This window comes from Mastigoproctus giganteus, chromosome 5, assembly GCF_048544385.1.
Source record: "Mastigoproctus giganteus isolate SK-2022 chromosome 5, ASM4854438v1, whole genome shotgun sequence".
Lineage (NCBI taxonomy): Eukaryota > Metazoa > Arthropoda > Arachnida > Uropygi > Thelyphonidae > Mastigoproctus > Mastigoproctus giganteus.
In genome coordinates, this window is record NC_143579.1 from 168450277 (window position 1) to 168468475 (window position 18199).

At 36.2% G+C, this 18199-nt stretch overlaps 1 protein-coding gene across 1 annotated transcript in view; it reads right to left on the minus strand.

Moving 5' to 3' along the window:
- Positions 1-3231: 3231 nt before the first annotated feature.
- The window catches only part of LOC150085823 (telomerase-binding protein EST1A-like), a 228408-nt gene continuing 213440 nt past the window's right edge, over positions 3232-18199 (minus strand). Inside the window, 2 exon segments of the mRNA XM_090374707.1 lie at positions 3232-3804; positions 7486-7561. Coding sequence (XP_090230833.1) covers positions 3674-3804; positions 7486-7561 — 207 coding nt within the window. The 3' untranslated portion in view covers positions 3232-3673.

Here is an 18199-nt window from a genome sequence, read left to right on the forward strand (position 1 = left end):
GATACAAAGGTTGGCATGGTTATTAATGACACTAATGACAGTACACTACTGCATCAGGATCTAGAGAAATTGGGCTGAAAAGCGGCAACTGAAGTCTAACATTGGTAAAGGTAAAGTACTGCATGTGGGTAGCAGTAACCCCAGAGTAACATATCAACTGTGTGGAACTACACTCAGCATAGTGGAGAATGAAAAATACCTGGGAGTAATTGTGCAGACAGGCTGCCAGAATTGAGGAAAGATGGTTGTAGAATAGATGTGCAGAAATTTACCTTTAGCCAGCGGGTGGTTGATTGCTGAAACAAACTTCCATCTGTCATTAAATAAATAAATTCAAGGCAGAACTAGACAACATTTGGAGTGAATGGATGGGTGAAATGGGAAGGGTTTTTTTTTTTTTTTTTTTTTTTGCTGATGCTGTATACACTTGCTTTCTTGCATCGTGTGCCTCTACTAATGCTAATGTGGTGTATGATAGGCAAGACCGAAAGTGCAAACTTTAAACACTATGTCCTTTATGTCCTTCTGTGCTGTAAATGATTAATTTAGTGAATACTAAATTAACCATTAGTTAACATTTTTGATAGAGTACAAAGCGCCTCATGTTTTCACCATGTCCATCTTGTCTGTCCACATGTAATAATTTGACTCCTAATGGATGGAATTTTATAAAATTTTATATTTTGCTTTTAGAATGATTTGTCAACCCTTTTCAAATTTCGTTAAAATTAGACCAATAGAAAACTAGCAATTATTACTACTTCTTTTCATAAATATTGCCTAGGATATTCATATTAATTATAAACTTGACTCAATAATATTATATTATTATTTATTTTAATAATAATATTTCTCTTCTCCCTGTCTTGTTACTGTGTCCATAATTTTCTCCTCACTTCCCAATCAATCCATGGTGTTATTCTAGCAGCATGGATTAGCTGCATATGGTCTATTATCTTCAGCAAGAGTGTTCATCCAGATTTTGAAGTTGTTACAATATGGACGGACAGTCATGCTAAATTAAAGATCATACAAACTTTCCAACTTGTCTATGAGTAGAATAAGCTTGAATATTCATACCCAAAATAAATTGATAAAAAAAAATCTTTTCTTTTATAAATTTCTCCATTCACGGTTTCCCAAAACCTTTTACTTCACTGATTTTCTTAAATTTTGGTTTCTGTATTATGTACCATATTGTCATGCAACTAACTGACATGATCCTGAATGATTTTGACTATCATAGGCATTTCTTTTCTGCCAAAGCCATGGAGAATTTGAAAAAAAAGAGAAGAATCTGTTTTTTTGTTCACAGAGGGAAGTACTTTATTACATGTGCTCTGTATTGGTCATACACATTTGTCCCACCTGGTTCTTTTACACGTGTATGAACATAAATTCATTTCCATGGTATTTGGACATTTATCTCCATCCTTCCCACTCACCTACTTTCAATGAAGACTCTGGAAATTCAGTCAAAAATAAATCAGTAGTGACTTCTTTAGTTGTCATTTGTAGTTCTTGAACTTTCGGGAGTAAGAAGATGCAGAAATTTTATGCCTGCTTTTTTCCCCCCCATTTTAAGTCCTTGTATTAGCAAAGTGGCTAAAACTGCCGCTGTTCACTGTTTTTATCTATTAGTTAATCTTAGTCTTTTCCTAAAAACAGAAACTGACACAGCAAACTGGGGAATATAAATAGGTTGGGCTTAATTTCAGGAGTCCCATAACTATCCAACCATGTCTTTCCCTTCCAGTTACTAACAATTAGGTTTGGTGCTGTATTCAGAAAGCTTTGTCAAATTGTACCAAGTGCTATTCAGCCTGAACTGCAAACTTGCATGCAGTTCATAATAAAATAAATTGATTTGACACACCTAAATCAAGGGATGTAAATTTCTAAAAATAGGATGTTTTAAATTATAATTATTTCCACTACTGAAATGCTGTATTTTTAAAGTGTATTACTGGCTAGAGGGGGGGGGGGGAAACACTACCTCTTTTTAAAACTAACTGATTTTCATTGAAATATGAAAATCAGTTGGCATTACTACTTGTTTAATTTTTTTTAAATACTTCTGTCACACTATTTATGGTTTTATTGATAGTAAATGACGGCACTGTAAGAGCTTCAAATTTAGAGTAGAAATCTACTTCACATGCCATGTGATGGATTAACAGGGAAATAAACTGCATTGTTAAACTATAATTAATATTCTAAGGATATTAAATGGAATAAGCCACTCCATTAGGACCTTTAACGTGAAGGACTCATTGTCTCTAATCCTTTACCAGGCTTGTTAAAAGTATAACATTAGCAAGCACAGTGGTAGACTCTTTCCACTTCGGTTATGTTTGGAATAAAGGCATTAAATAGTTCACTTCTTGAAGCCACTTTTATTTTCAACCTATTTTGAACACAACTATTAAAAATATACTTTTTTAAAGTAAAATCCTCCCCTGATGTGCATTTTGGTGTTATCTTCACTGTCTGTAAGTGAAATTGAAAAACTAAGCAGTGTGGTAATTGGACACCACTGCAAATGTAAGCAACCTCCAACTTTTGCTTCAGATCAAGGATAGGACAGAACAGATGCCACTAATTTTAAATTCATGCTTTAAAGCACTTGATAATTATATGCAAGAATTGGCTTCACAAAACCTAACAGAATTTCCTTTTATTATTTTTTATGGCCAAACTTCTTCAGTAACAAATGAATTGAAGATATAGAAGTCAAATCAATAATGAAATCCCATGATTTCACTTTAATGGATATTTTTATTTTCAAATTTAAATCAGTCTGGACATTTATCTCCATAAAGTAAAGGGTTAATTATAGTTTATAACTGACATTTTTCTTTAATGTCTGTTCTGTCATCATTACTATTTTGTTTGTTTCTGTATAATGGGATTTGTCTTTTATTCCTCATGTCAGCCCCTCCTTTTAGAGATGGACAGAGGAAATCATCATTCTGTGATATCACAGTTGATAAAATACTACCCATGCAGTATTAGAGTAGTTTGTCAAACTCTTATATATGCGCGTGTTAAAAAAAAAAGAATACAATCAATTTAAAAAGCTTCTTAGCAGACACAAGCTTCAAATACAATAGAGTGACAACTGTTAACTTAGTTTCTGAAATATTTATCACTTTTCTGTGTTTACGCAATGCAGTTACTTGAATAAAACATGCATCTAGGCAAGTCTATTCAGAAACGTATTTTGTCCTTTTTCATTAAAGTATCTGGTTTTTGGGACAACAGATATGAAATCTATAGCAAACCCGTAATGAATGACTGTGCACCAACCAGCCTATATTATGGGAACTGTTCAAAATTGAGTGTCACCACTACAAAAAGTCCAGCCCAGTCTGTGTGGGTGTTCGCAGAACTGTCCATTAGAACACCAAGTTCAGTAACACACAAACTAAGTACACGCATACCTTAACAAGTCCAAAAGTTAAAGGATGACGTGACACTAACACTAGGACCATGAGTGCACAACAGTTAGAACTCTTTGCCAATGCCTGCAACTACCACACACGGGCTGATACCTTGAGGACGAACTATGGATGCTGGTAGGGACCACCCTATAGCATGTTTCAATCCTCTTCAGCAAGTTGCTGGTAATCTTTGGGATAACTGTTCAGGTTTGTGCATCATCAGAATACCTTCACCTTATCTTTGCCCACCGTAAGAAGGAAGGTAGGTCTCTGACTGGTACATTATGTGCCAATGCTTTCACACGGAGATTACGATCTTCAGTCAACAGTACACCTTCTTTACACAATTTCGGGGTGCCATCTGAAATAATAAAAATAAAACGTTTAAGTATCATTTTTAAAAAGTTTGGCACCAAGTACTTCAACGCACAATATATTTAAATTTTAAAGAATTGCCAAGGGAAACAAAAAAAAAAAAAAAAATCAAATATTTAGAAATGTTTTGTATTATACAAGATTGCTCATATGATACAAAGAAAACATGTACAAAAATTTGACTGACCACAATTGGTAAAATATGAAAAATTAAAAAACCTAACTGTACAATGATCATGCATTCTAGATAAGTTTGGAATTAAAGCTGTTAGTTTTATTCTTTTCTGAGCAGTAAAAAAAAAAAAAAAACACAGTTACTTCTTTCCAGTGTATAATGTTAAATTATACTTAGGCTGTTATCTATGTTAATTTCATCTGTTTGTGAAAATAACACTGACAATATCTGTCAGTGTTATTTTTGCAGATTTATTTCAAATCTTGATATTCTGGCGCAGTACAGGGTCTTTAATTTCATTAAGTACTTATGGATGGGGCCTTACCATATCCCAGTTATGCCTCTAGGTAGGTGAGACAAGAACTGGTATGCACAAATCGGTAAAACAACTCATGAAGTTTACTGTATATTATTAGAATACGTTATCTGCCAATGTGGCTAAGGAGGAAAAGAGTCTGAATTTAACCAATGTGGAATTAGATAGTTACTTTCTGGTGATGTGGGAAAGTATAACTGACCGAGGATTGTTTTTAGCAAATGCAAAAATACCCTCTTCTTTGTATTGTGTAGCCATAAGTCAGAGGAGGGGAGTTTTCATATCTGAAGCATATATTACTCTATTTGGTAAAACAAATAAGTAAATAGGCTGTAATGGTTGCTTTCAGGTCCCCATGGTATTAATGTTATCGAAAACACTGACACCACAGGGAACCCAGGCTTTGGAAAGTCTCTAGGCAAAATGGGATGCAAATTAGATAAATTAAGTGACCAAACCATAGGAACAGTGTGATTTGTCTGTCAAAAAAAAAAAAATGGACTAATAGTCAGTTCTTCAGTAAACCTGCATCACACTACACAGTCTAGGCTATATTTTTTTTCTAAAAATTGCAATTATCAGCATTATCACCTCCATTCAAGAAGAAATAGGCTTCATCTGTCTAACATATCACAACCATTCCAGGCTAAGTTCAGTTTATTCAAGAAACTGAAATCCAATCATTTGAATTACAAAACCACCAGAGAGAAGTTTCTAAACAGTGGTAACAGGGTGCTATGCCATAATATGCCACTCCAGACAACACAACAGATGTATACACTGTAAGCAAATACGTGTCCCCTCTGTGCCAGTATAGTAGTTTTGCACAGTCACTCATTAACCCCAGGGGCTCAAACTGGTGAGTATAGGCTTGGCACACCTAAGGTCCTGAGCTGAATATCATCATTCTTCTCTTTCTTGGTGATTTCCTTCTACTTCTTTCTTTTTCTCTCTCTCTCTCTCTCTCTCTCTCAGGGTAACTCAAATTTTTTTTTGACTGGTGCAGCATAAGCCTCAGGCTTCTTTGCACCATATGGCTAATAATAATAATTTGGAGAGGTCTGGGTTCAATACTATTGAAGGAATTTAAGTCCTCTTCAATCAAGGCTTTAAGGAGTAGGGTTCCCCTGTGAGTTATTCCAGGTTTTTCATTCTGCACAATGTGCAAATTGTTCTATGAACACACTTGTGTAATATGGTGTAAGTCATTGATACATCTAAAACGTAACACTTTTCTTTGTTACAGTCTTAAATATATTTTATTAATGTAAGTTAAATTGTTTCCAAGCCTTACAAACAGTGAAGCTTGTTTATTATAAGTTTACTCTCTTAATTTTTATTTGGAAAATTAAATGCACTAGGCATAATCCTTATGGGTTTTGATAATTAACTATATAATATTGGTGTAAATACACCATAGTTAACCCATAGATTTGAGCTACGATTGTAGCGTAGAAGGCATCGTTTTAATTGTATCTCATAATGTGGTTGCCTTCACAACAAGATAGCTACTATTGAATTACTTCAAATAAATAACGCTTCTCTAGTAGAGAAGGCTACTGTTATTTATTTTCAGCGGTACCACTAGAGAAGCGTTATTTATTTGAAGTAATTCAATAGTAGCTATCTTGTTGTGAAGGCAACCACATTATGAGATACAATTAAAACGATGCCTTCTACGCTACAATCGTAGCTCAAATCTATGGGTTAACTATGGTGTATTTACACCGATATTATATACTTAATTTTTATATATGCAAAATCATTAATGATGTCATCATCATCTAACGAAGACCTGTCCTGGTATAATGTACACTCACACTGTTGTGTACATTGCAAGACTGAGCCTGTAAGGTACTACTAAAAGTGCAGACCCCATTGTTATCTCTTGCATTGGTAAATCGACTGGAATTAAACAGTTACAACTAAGCTGTAATCTCTTCTAGACTCGGCTGTCTGGAGCAAAATCAGAACGGTTTTTTTGAAACAGCTTCTAAAATAAAGCTTCTCTATGTTTATTAATTATCTCATATTTGATTGACAGATTAACTTATAACCTGGCATGCAAATTCTGCACATCCAAAGAAATTGATCTACCACCTTAAGAACCACACATTATGCAAATTTTGATGTCTATAAAAATATGGGTTGCAACCACATCACTTAATTCCCATTTTTTGAATTGCTCAGTGGGATAGCAAGTCATCGTTGTTTAGATGATTTTTTGAGACGGCAGGCTATTGGATGACTTGAAGCTGGGCAGTCACAAGCAGAGGTGGCACATTGCCATAATTTCTCACACAGTGTCATCCCAGCACTGTGGAAGCAGTTTCAGTAGACAAGAACCATTATAAGAAGAGCTGGCCAGGGCCGCCCAAGGGTTATGTCAACCAGAACAGACCACTGTCTGGCTCTAACAGCAAGACGGAATCCTACGATGTCCTGCCATCAAATGTCTCTTGAGGTTATTGTGGCCACAGGTGAAAACATTTCCACTCGTCTGTATCCCATTAACCCCAAACAAGTGGCTTGGAGGTTTGTAGACTAAAATGGAACTCATTAGAGTCCCATTTTAGCCTACAAACAGATTCTAGACATTATTTCATTCAGAGACAATGAGCAATGCAGTACCATCCCTCCAACGTCAGAGAAAGAGACCACATCCTTAAAAAAAAAAAAAAAAAAAAAAAAAAAACACACACACACAAACAAACAAGCTACTCGAAAAGGTCAAAGAAAGGGCAATGCATAAGGCAGAATCAATGGAAGGGCATCCATATCAGAATAAACTGAACATTGTGCTGCACAGCTTGGTAACTAGGTGCTTGATGGGGATAGTAGAACAATAGGTCATAAATTCAAACTTATGGGAAGAGGAAAACACATTGGTTGGGAGCACAGCAAAAGCATCTGGCTTTCTTACATTCTATGGCCAATACTAATCACTGTACAGTGATTTTTAGGCTGATTGCCATATTGGGTGGGGTAAAAGTTTACTAGCTCAGACTATTCCAAAGACTGGCTAATTCACCAAAATGCAATGGATTACCAAGAATTAGGATATAGCAGTTTATAAATACACATACTATTCAGGTAGACACTAATCACAACAGCTACCTTTAATTTGCTACTCACTGAGGTATAGAAAAGTAAACGGCCGAGTGGAAGAGACTAACCTGTATCTCTGTCAGGGCTGGCCTTTTCTTTGCAGTACTGAAGACAGCAAGACAATATGAGGTCATCATTGGTGCCCTAAAAAGAATGAAAAAGAGCAAAGTTAATCATAATTTCTTGCACTTTTGAAATCATACATTAGTTGACTTTAGCAACAAAAATGATTTCATTCAAAATATATATTGTTCACTCTGTTACTCAAAATCATTAATATTTAATTTCTACAACTATAAAACCACTAAAAATTTTACTACACAATTTTATTTTAAAAAGCAGAAAACTGGTATGTATGTTTTTACACATACACTACTTTTTGGTATAGCTTTATATCACCCAGACATAAGGGTTAATATTCCTGTCAGTAGAAGTTCCTTCAGCAAAACATAATCATCATTCCTGAACACCTGTCAACCCTTCAGTGTAATAAAAATGTCTGAAGGAGACACTTTAAAATGCTCTTGAGCTTGTTTAAGATTGTAACATATGCTTTAGAATTTTTTTTTTTTTTTGTTATCACTTTCCATAATGAGAAAGTACTTTTGAATATCTTTTGTGGTGCTACTCCATTAATTGTCAGTTAGTTTCTAGCTCCAAGTGGTCTATCTGCATTTAATCATGTGAGTTATTTCAGGTGTTTCAGCCTCATAACATGTTTTATTGTCAAAATAGTGTCACTGCTTACAAACACACAGGTCATCAGCTCTCAGAAAGAGCAACTTCTCTACAGTTCCTGAATGTTGCCACTGGGAGAGCAGTTTATTTTGCACTAGTTGTCAGTAGTTTGTATAAAGGGCTAGTGGGCAAAAGCCCTTCAGCATCGCTATCAATTTGAGCTGCGAGGCTGACGAGATCATTTTCCCCAATTCCAAATGTGCCTGGGAAACCAGCAGAAGCAAATATCAAATTCAAATTCCAAAAGATAATGTAGCTTTACTGTATCTGGAACAAGACTGGATGAGGAATGTTCTTATCACTGATAAGCCCCCAATGAACTTGAGAATTTGTGTACATAATACATTTCTAATGATATCAGGTTTGTGTGTAATCCACAGCTAACTATAGTGTGCAAGTTTGCAGTGTATATGTTGCACTCAGGGGGAACTACACAGTACTGTAGTTCTGTGTAGGAAACAGAACTACAGTTCTGTAGTTCTTGGAAAGACAGTGGCAGATCCCACAGATAGTTCTGACTTCAAGCCATCTGGAGCTTGGTGTGCTGGATGTTAGAGCTGCAGATAAACAGCTGACAGAGTGATAGATTTTCCCCACCTCTCAGGGAAAAATCACATGGTGGAAGGGGTTGCCATAGTGATGGGGCAGCAATGTCCCTGATATGTAGATCTCTGAGTAACTCTTGGATATGAATACTGAATGGACAATTGGCAGTCCAGCAGGTGTCACGTAAAGATTTACATGGCACCTCTGGAATGTCATTGCGGCACCCCGGTTGAAAACCACTGAGTTAGCTGTTTTGAAGGCGTTTAAAATGCAAGCTGACGTATGGCTCAAATAGATTTCCATGTGGAATGGTATGGTGGTAGTTGTTATTGGAGGTTTCATGATTCAATCTCAGCTAAACGTCATTATGAATTAAACAATGGTAGAAGATAACAAGTGCCATTAAAAGTCAGATATGTGCATTATACAGCATTTAGCATCAAATTTTGTCATAGCATTTAATCTTTTTTAATAAAGTGAAAATTGCATTGATATCAGACCTGTTATCTAAAGTTCATTTCAAAGTAGGAGTGATTTCAGCTGCATGCCTTGATAAGAATGTAGTCTGTCATACTCTATTATAGAGAGAGAGCAACCAATATGACAATTCAGACAGAAAGGTGGATTTTGTAGTCAGTGAAAGAAACCTTAAAAGAGGCATTAACTGGTTCCACAGTGAATTTAACTGCATGGTCAGCACTCTCATTGCCAGGTATGACATGGCTAGTGACTCAATACTGTCATCTCCTTAGCTAGGTCAGTGAGCAGGTTTTAAATATGATCAAGTAGGTAGGGGTGATGTTTTCTTGGTTGCTGTAAAGTGAGAATGCAATTCTCACTTTACAGCAACTGAATATGATATTATGAATAAATTGTGCAATTTCATTTGTACTGCATACAATTCAGCAGCAAAGATACTACAATCTAAAGGTAACCGACTGGAGATTACGGAGGATAGAAAAAGAACAGCGGAGCCATCTGTGTATAAGATTCATATTTTGAAATTAGTGATTTATGAAGCTGTTTTATATTCTGTTTAAGCAGAGTAGTCCCCCCCACCCCAATTTTGCTGGGACAGAAACCTTATGGAGAAGCAGTGGAACTAGTAATGGCTATTTTAGAAAGATTCAGCTGCCAATTATCAAGTTATGAGCAAAGATGTATGCCAGCCAACTGATTCATTGATGGATAAATGGCATACAAGTTCACCTAATCTGGAGTAAATAGATACTTCCAGGCTGGATTTGACTTTGATAGCATAATTTAGTAGTAAAATTTCTCATTGTAGAGAAGCAGAGGGTCATGAGCTTCAGCATAAAGACTATGGACAGGAGATGTGCAGTATGTTCCAAGAGCATCTAACCATCCAAGGTGCTGAGTTTAGCAGAGTTATTTATTTATTTTTTTTTCTTGTTAGTTGTTGGCGCATCAGATTCTATGGCCATAATGCACCTCCCAAAGTTTTTGCATTTTACTGTGATCCAAGCCCGAGGCAGGAATCGAACCCTACCTGGCTAGCCCGGTCAGCTAGCAGAGTTGTAAACTGGTAATACAATCTGTAATCTTACTATAGCATGATATAAGTGAAGAAGAGTATGACAGTCAGCACTCCATGATGTAACTGATAATAAATCTCAAAATTGTTTAATTTCTTGAAATAGGTGGTGCTAACCTGTTTGATATGGTCAGGAAAGGTCAATTTTTTTTTTTTTTTTTTTTTTTTTTTTTTTTTTACCTACAGTTACGTCAATAAATCAGACTTTAGGCACAAGTATGACTTGGTCACCCAGCTTCAAAACTGGGTCAGAATTGATTATACAGTAAACTTCAACAATTGTTATCTGCAGCCCAAGATATAATTCTGTTAAGAGTACTTTGAAGTTCTCATCTTCTGAAAGTAGTAGGATATGCTAAACTCACCCAAGTATAAAGTAGTAAAAACAGTGTGAGTTACTGAGTTGTTTTTTATAATGAAAAGGGTGGCACCTAAAACTGAGCTCTGTGTTATACCTTGGATGAAGTTATGTGAGAAATGAGGAATTGAACACATACCTGAAAAGACTGCTGCTTCAGTCAGTTCTGTATAAACTTTGAGAGATTGCCCCTTAGGCCAAATGTGTATAGATTGTGCAGAATTCCATAATGCCAAGCTGTGTCAAAAGCTCTCTCAATGTCTAAATAAACTATAGTTAAACATTCTTTTTTTATGAATGCATTACAAATCTGGGTTTTTGTTTGAATCAATAGGTCTAAAGTCGACCTACCAGTATGAAATCCAAAATATGATGCACTGCTAAAATTGTATTTGATCAGTGAACCATTTTTTCCACTATTCTGCCCATACAGCTAGTTAGAGCAATAGTAACATTTATAATAATGCTATAACATGTGCATGGCACCAGGTATTGTGTTTCCTGTAAAAATTCAGTTATATAGTTGAAGTGACTCTTAGTAGAGGCATACGATGCAAGAAAGCAAAGTCATGCAGTATCAGCCAAAAAAAAACCTCCATTTGTTCCAAATGTCTGTCCAGCTCAGCCTTAAATTTATTTCGGCTACCAACTTCCACAACAAAAGATGGAAGTCTGTTCCACCAATCAACTATCCTCTAGCTAAACTTCACACATCTATTCTACAACTGTCTTTCCTCAATTTGAATTTGTGCCCCCCCCTCAGGTTCTTAATCTGAGTAAGAGGAAGAATACCATCAGCATTCAGCCTGCTCAACCCATTAAAGGTGTTATACACCTCAATCAGATCACCACGCAGGTACCTACTCTGCAGGCATTGCAATTTGCTATTGTTGTTGTTTAGTTTTTAGGAGCATTAGCAACTAAGGCCATATTGCTCCTGGACATGCAGTGGTCATTCCCTGACCTTTCTGCATCCTCCGTATTTGGTGGTGATGGGCTCGAACCCCGGTCTAATCAAGAAGCGTGTGCTACGCATTGCTGCTCCTTCCCACCTGGCTACGGAGGCACCCGTTGCAATTTGCAGAACTTAAGCCTTTCTTCATAAGAGCACCCCTGTTCCCCTTCTTTGTACTCATTTTAGCAACTCTACATCCTTCTTAAAATTAGGCCTTCAGACCTGTACACAGTACTCTAGGTGTGGCCTTCATCAAGCTCTATTAACATGGAATAGCAAACTCCATCAGGTCTTGAACTGTCAACAGCAAGCTGCAGAGCGATTACTGATGGGGTTTAGTGTCAATAATTAGGGTATGTTTTTCAGCAGAGGACTTTTAAGTTCTGGAAGCCTGGTGAGTATATGGCAGAAGTTTGACCAAAAGACTCTCAGAGTGTTGGCTATGTCTTGCATTCCCACTCAGTATGAATAGGTGTGAAGGAAAATTTATTATACATTTTACCAATAATTTTCCAGATGGTTTGCATTTTAGTGGACCTTGTAATCACAGAAGTTAAATGTTTCTAACTGAATGCATCTGGTATTGGCTCAGTTATCTTAAATTGCACTAGATTTGCAGTGGAAGAGTTCTTGTGAAAGTTATTCCAGGCTTTATTTCTCTCTTGTTAGGCTCAGTTGCATTCATTTACTTGTGCACATTCTTATTATTTCGATGGGCTGTAACATTCAATACAACTACTTTATCTAGAATTGTTATTAATTTGGAGGACTGCAGAGAAAATGCAAATACATTACAATTATGGAATACCTTTAAAGCAATAATCACAGAAGGTGTGAATGCCCATATACCATTAAGAAAATATAGCACAGGGAGGATGGCCAATCTAGAGCAGAAGAAGATAGCATGGAAAAAGTTACAGAGGGTTAAAAAAAATTGTGCGTGCCGAGCACAGGTAGCGGAATTTAAGTGAAACTTCTTTAGAATCTTTTGAAATGTTTATTATTTCAATGTTATAGTGGTTTAATATTTTACAAGTTTATTACAAAGTTTTTACATATCTCTCCTTTGTACTCAATTGAAGTGGTTTCGGTGGTCGCAATGCATGTATACGTGCCCTATACACCTTACAATGCTCACTATTAGTCTTCGGAATATTGAAATCGAAATTTTTATGAAATTTGGTAGAGAATGACGAAAGATATTTTGGTTTTTAAATTTTTGAAATCAGACTGCTAGAAGCTGAGATATAGCAATTTAAAATGTAAACGTGACTAGATGCAAGTTACACCTTGGCTTCACTGTAGGGGTACTGATGGCATCATTTGTCGCTGGTGCGTCACTTGTGCCTAGTATGGAGTGGTACAATGGTGGGGCAATGAATCATTTCATATTGCATTTTCAAAGCGATTTTTGTCAATCCACAGATGCAAGTTACTCCCATGTGAAAACTGCCTGGGGCATGCCTAAAGAAGTTTCACTTCAAAAGTACTGAAACAGTACCACAGATAAGGTTAAGGAAGCAAAGACTAAGCACGAGAAAGAACTGCCACAAGGAGTTTTTCATGTATGTGAATAAGGCTGAGAAATATGAAATTAGTGATTTAGAAATTACAGATGACTGTTTATTAGAAAAACTTTTGAGCCTAAAGGCAAGTAAGTCCTTATTACCAATACATAAAGGTTGTTCTAAGAGTGAAGTTGGTAACTGCAGACTTATTAGGCTGACTTCAGTGGTAGGGAAAATCTTGGAAGCAATTCTGAGACATGTAGAAATGATGTGTGACACGGTTTTGTTAGGGGAAAATCATATTTAACCATGATGTATATGGATATAGGGAACAATTTTGAGTTTATTTGGATTTTAGCATGGCACTTGATGCCTTAAATTCAAATAAAGTCCCTCATGCTTCAGATTGGTTCTTGGACCACTGTTGTTTTTGATTTTTATAAACATCGAAGAAATAGAGGACATGATGTCAAAATTCACAGATGATGTAAATATTAGGAGACTCATTAATGATCAGTGTCAGGCAGTGCTCCTTCAGGATGACTTGAACAGTCAGAAAAGTGGCAGCAGGGTTTAATGCTGCAAAATGCACTTGGGGAATAGTAACCCCAAAATAATTTATACACCTGGTAGGGTTGAGTTAAAAACAGTAGAGGAAGAAAGGGATCAGGGAGTTAAGATATGGGCAGATATAAAGTTCTCTGAACAGAGTAAACAGGCGGCCAGGAAACCTCAAGTTGTGCTATTGATGATCAAAGAATATCCTTTAGAAATAAGGAAGTTATAATTCCACTGTATAAGGCAATCGTAGGCCTGCATTTGAATGACTGTGTCCTGTGAAACCCCCATCTGAAAAAAAAAAAAAAAAAAAAAAAGCACTTTTTGACAGGGTTCAAAGACAGGCAACTCACATGGTAAGGTCAGCAAAAAGGAGTTCATATAAGGAAAGACCTAGATTATATGGGCTACAGAGATTGGCAAGCAGACACCTTAGGGTGCTCACATGTAGAACGCTTGTGACTGCTTACATGGAGCCAGCAGCAACATGCAGCTGAAGTTTCTCACTGGGTATGAACACATAGAAAGCAATAGACCAGTGCAACTTCTCATTACACGATTGGGTAGGTTTTATGGGTGCCACTGAATTGCGCAACGTTAATCCCTTTAGCTCTTGGGTAAAGTGGTACCGCAAAATTGCCGATCACCACTCCTCCAATTCAGCGGGTGGTTTACTAATGCCCATCACAGGACATTTCGATAAAATATTCATTGGAAGTGGAAGGGAATAATATTTTTATAGGCAAAGAATTTAAAATTAATGAAAGAAAAAGTTAAAGTTGCGAAGCTATATATAAATAAGAGTTATGTATTAACAGTTGGAAGAATGGAAAATAAAATAAAAAGATGAGGAGGTAGCATAGTTACAAATTGAAAAAGTACAAGCATAATAATAAAAGACAAAAAATAATACATTTTAAATGTAAGATCGAATTATATAAATAAATATATTTGCCGAACAATCCTGGTCTCTTTCAGTGTCAACCACCACAATTGCACAAACAAAAAAAAACATGACAATATAGTTTTTTTTTTTTTTTTTTTTGTGCAATCTTTCTTTTTTAAGACTTATCTCCACCACATACAGGGTTACTAGACTTCCTTGTTTCTGTCCTCAGAAAAGAGGAAGTCTAGGTTTTAGGGTATTCTCAGAGTAATAATTATATTTATGTAGTAATAAATATAATTTTTTAAATGTCCTCATTTTTTCTTAGCTTTTGAATTTTAAATCTGGTAACCCTGTCATATACTAACACATAATATATTATATTATGGTCGTATTGGATACATTGCCACAGCAAATGGCATTAGTCCATAAACACCATATACAAATATTAACTCCGTTATACACTTCTATGTACCTCATATCATATATATATGAAGACTTCTCTACTTTAACTTTTTTTTTTCATTGATAAATTTAAAGTTTTCATCTTCAATAAACATTTCTCCCTTCCACTTTCATTTATTTCAGTGTGCATTCCAATGAACATTATTAAACCACTCACTCCCTCTCTTTCCCCACATATATAAACCATAAAAATAATAAGTTTTGAGAAAGAAAGAAAGAATAAGATGACCACTCTTTCATTTTCCGCTTTTTTGTATATATTGCTTCAATATACACTGGTGTTCAAAGAAATTCATCACCCTTTAAAATTGCAATTGTCATCCGAATAACGTAAGTATATGGCAATATTTCTTACAGATTGCATCAGAGAAGATTGGCATGCTTAGGTGATGACGTAATATTGCACCAGCTGTTACTTTCAGCTATATAAGCATGCTCTGCAAGAGTTGTGGCGAATTACGTGCAGTTGACACCACAAAGAAAGAGTGTTATTGCTGCTTTACTTGAGGAAGAATGCTCTTCCCGTCATATTTCTTATAGAGTTTCTTGTAATCAGCCGACAGTGAGTAGATTTCTTTCCAAACTCAAGAATACAGGTTCTGCTGATAGGAAAAAAGGAACCGGATGCAAATGAGTTTCTACAAAACAGGACCGCGTTTTGCAGCACTTATACCTTAAAAACCATAAAGCTTCTTCGTCTGAGCTGAAAAGAGAATGGGAAGAAAATACAGTAACAGTCGGAAGACACCTCTTCAAAAATGGACTTGTAACCCATCATCCTAAGAAGAAGCCTTTCCTCACACAAAAAATGAAAAAGGCCCGATTAATTTGGTGTAAGGAGCATGTCAAATGGACCCCCAAGCAATGGAAGTCAGTTATTTTCTTGGATGAGAAGAAATTCAATCTGCACAGCTCTGATGGGAGATAAACGATTCGCTGTAGACATGGTGAAGAATACCATCCAGACTGAATGGTGTCTACAGTGAAATTCCCTACCAGCCAAATGATATGGGGATGCATTTTGTATCGTGGAGTAGATCACCTGCAGTTCATAAAAGGTTCCGTAAATGCCAATGGATACCTGGCAATATCGGAAGGCAAATTGCTGCCGACCATAAGAGACCATTTCAACCTGCCAAGTAACTGCATCTTTCAGGACGACTCTGCTCCTTGTCATTGGGCGAAAAGTGTAAGTGGACACTTCTGTAGTTACTTAGCTTCATTTCTGCATTAGAGGTTCAACAGTAATGTGTTTACATTTGTTACAGGTGAAAAAATGGTTGGAAGAACGGTCCATTCCAACTGTTAGCTGGCCAGGAAACAGCCCGGACCTGGATCCTATAGAGAATCGTTGGCATCTGCAGTTGCTAGAAAGAAACCAAAGACCCTTCGTTGAACTTCAGGAAGCCATAATTTGTGTTTGGAAACACGAACTATCAGTTGATCTTGTCAATGTCTCGAAGGTGTGCTGATGATGTCATCAGGGCCAGAGGCAGTTCAACTAAATATTAGTTTGCACCCGGTGAACTTTTCATTTTGTTTTCCATTTAAAATAATAAACTAAAGCAAATTGAGGCCTTCTGGTAACATTTCAGCCATAATTGTTGTATAAAGGTTGCAAATGCTCATTTTGGAATATTTTGAGGGCACAAATATAAACAAAAGATATTTATTATCTTTGTTTATATTTCTATTTGTGATGCTAGGTCATTAATGTAACATACCATCGCAAAAAAGGGTTAGAAATGTGAAATTCCTAGGTGATGCACTTCTATGAACACCAGTGTATATCTATATATATATCTATATATATATATATGTGTATATATGACATTTGCACCTGAATGCACAAAGGAGCAGTAAAGGATACAAAAAGTTTATATATGTGAGGTAGAATTAAGTCTGTTAAAAAGTGTGAAGATGGATGCATAAATCACAGACGTTGAAGGTGTGAGAAAGAGAAAGAATGTGAATATCCTAATGAAATAATGAATTAGGCTGAATTGAATAGCCAATTAGAGAGACGGGAGCTATAAAGCAAAAATGATTAAATTAATATATGGAGTAATAGCCAGCATCAAATATGGGTGGGCAATTTTGGTCCAAGAAAGGGGTAGAGAAATTATTCTTTTACTTCTATGTATCTTTTGATGTCATGTCTACATCACAAGACATGCATTTTTTAAATTCCTTGTTTTTATACAATATCAGCATACATGGTTGCATTTATTACACACAATATATGTTACTTAGACATGATTTCCTTTTATATTCAGCTGACCGGGTAAAGTACCTGCCCAGCAACCCAAAGGTCGCGGGTTCGATTCCCGCCTCGGGCTTGGATCAAAGTACTGCAAAAACCTTGGGAGGTGCAATATGGCCACAGAAGCTGATGCGCCAACAACTACCAAATCAAAAAAAAAAAAAAAAAAAAAAACCCTTTTATATTCCAGATTGCTTTCTCATTTAAGGAACCAACAGTAATCTCCCATTATGGCAGAGCTCCAGTAACCGTGATATCGTTTTTCCATTACGGAAAAGTCCTGGTGGATTGATTGATTTTATTGGAGCAAAAGTCCTGGTGGAATTGCTCTCCTTGTTTATCACTGACATCTGCTAAGTTTTCAGGAAATAAATCCAGATGGGAATGAAGGAAATGCATTTTCAATGACATTTGGCAACCCATGTTCTTGTAACATTTCAACAAGTTTGTCACCAGTTGCTCATAGTTCTCTTCTTTTCTCTTTCCTAGGAATCCGTGTACCACAGCCTTGAAAGATCTCCATGCAGCCAGTTCAACATTATTCAGGTTTCTTTGAAATTCTTCATCTTTTAAGAGCTTTCTTATTTGAGGACCTATGAAAATTCCTTCCTTTAGCTTTGGACGAGATAAATTTGGAAACATTTTCAGTAAATATGCGAATCCTCCGCTTTCTTTATCCAGTGCCTTAGTGAAATTCTTAATCAGTCCAAGCTTGATGTGTAAAGGGGAAGAAAAACCTTTTGTGGATCAACCACAATGGAACATAATTTACATGCATTCATCTCTCTTGTCCCAGTGTTGTACGACAGTGTTTGGCTGTTGCAAGACTATCCCACAAATACAGGAAACAACAGTATTTAGTGAAACCACCTTGCAACCCAACAAGCAGTCCAATCACTTTGAGATCATCACAAATATTCCAACCAAAGTCATTGTAACCTATAGCAGCA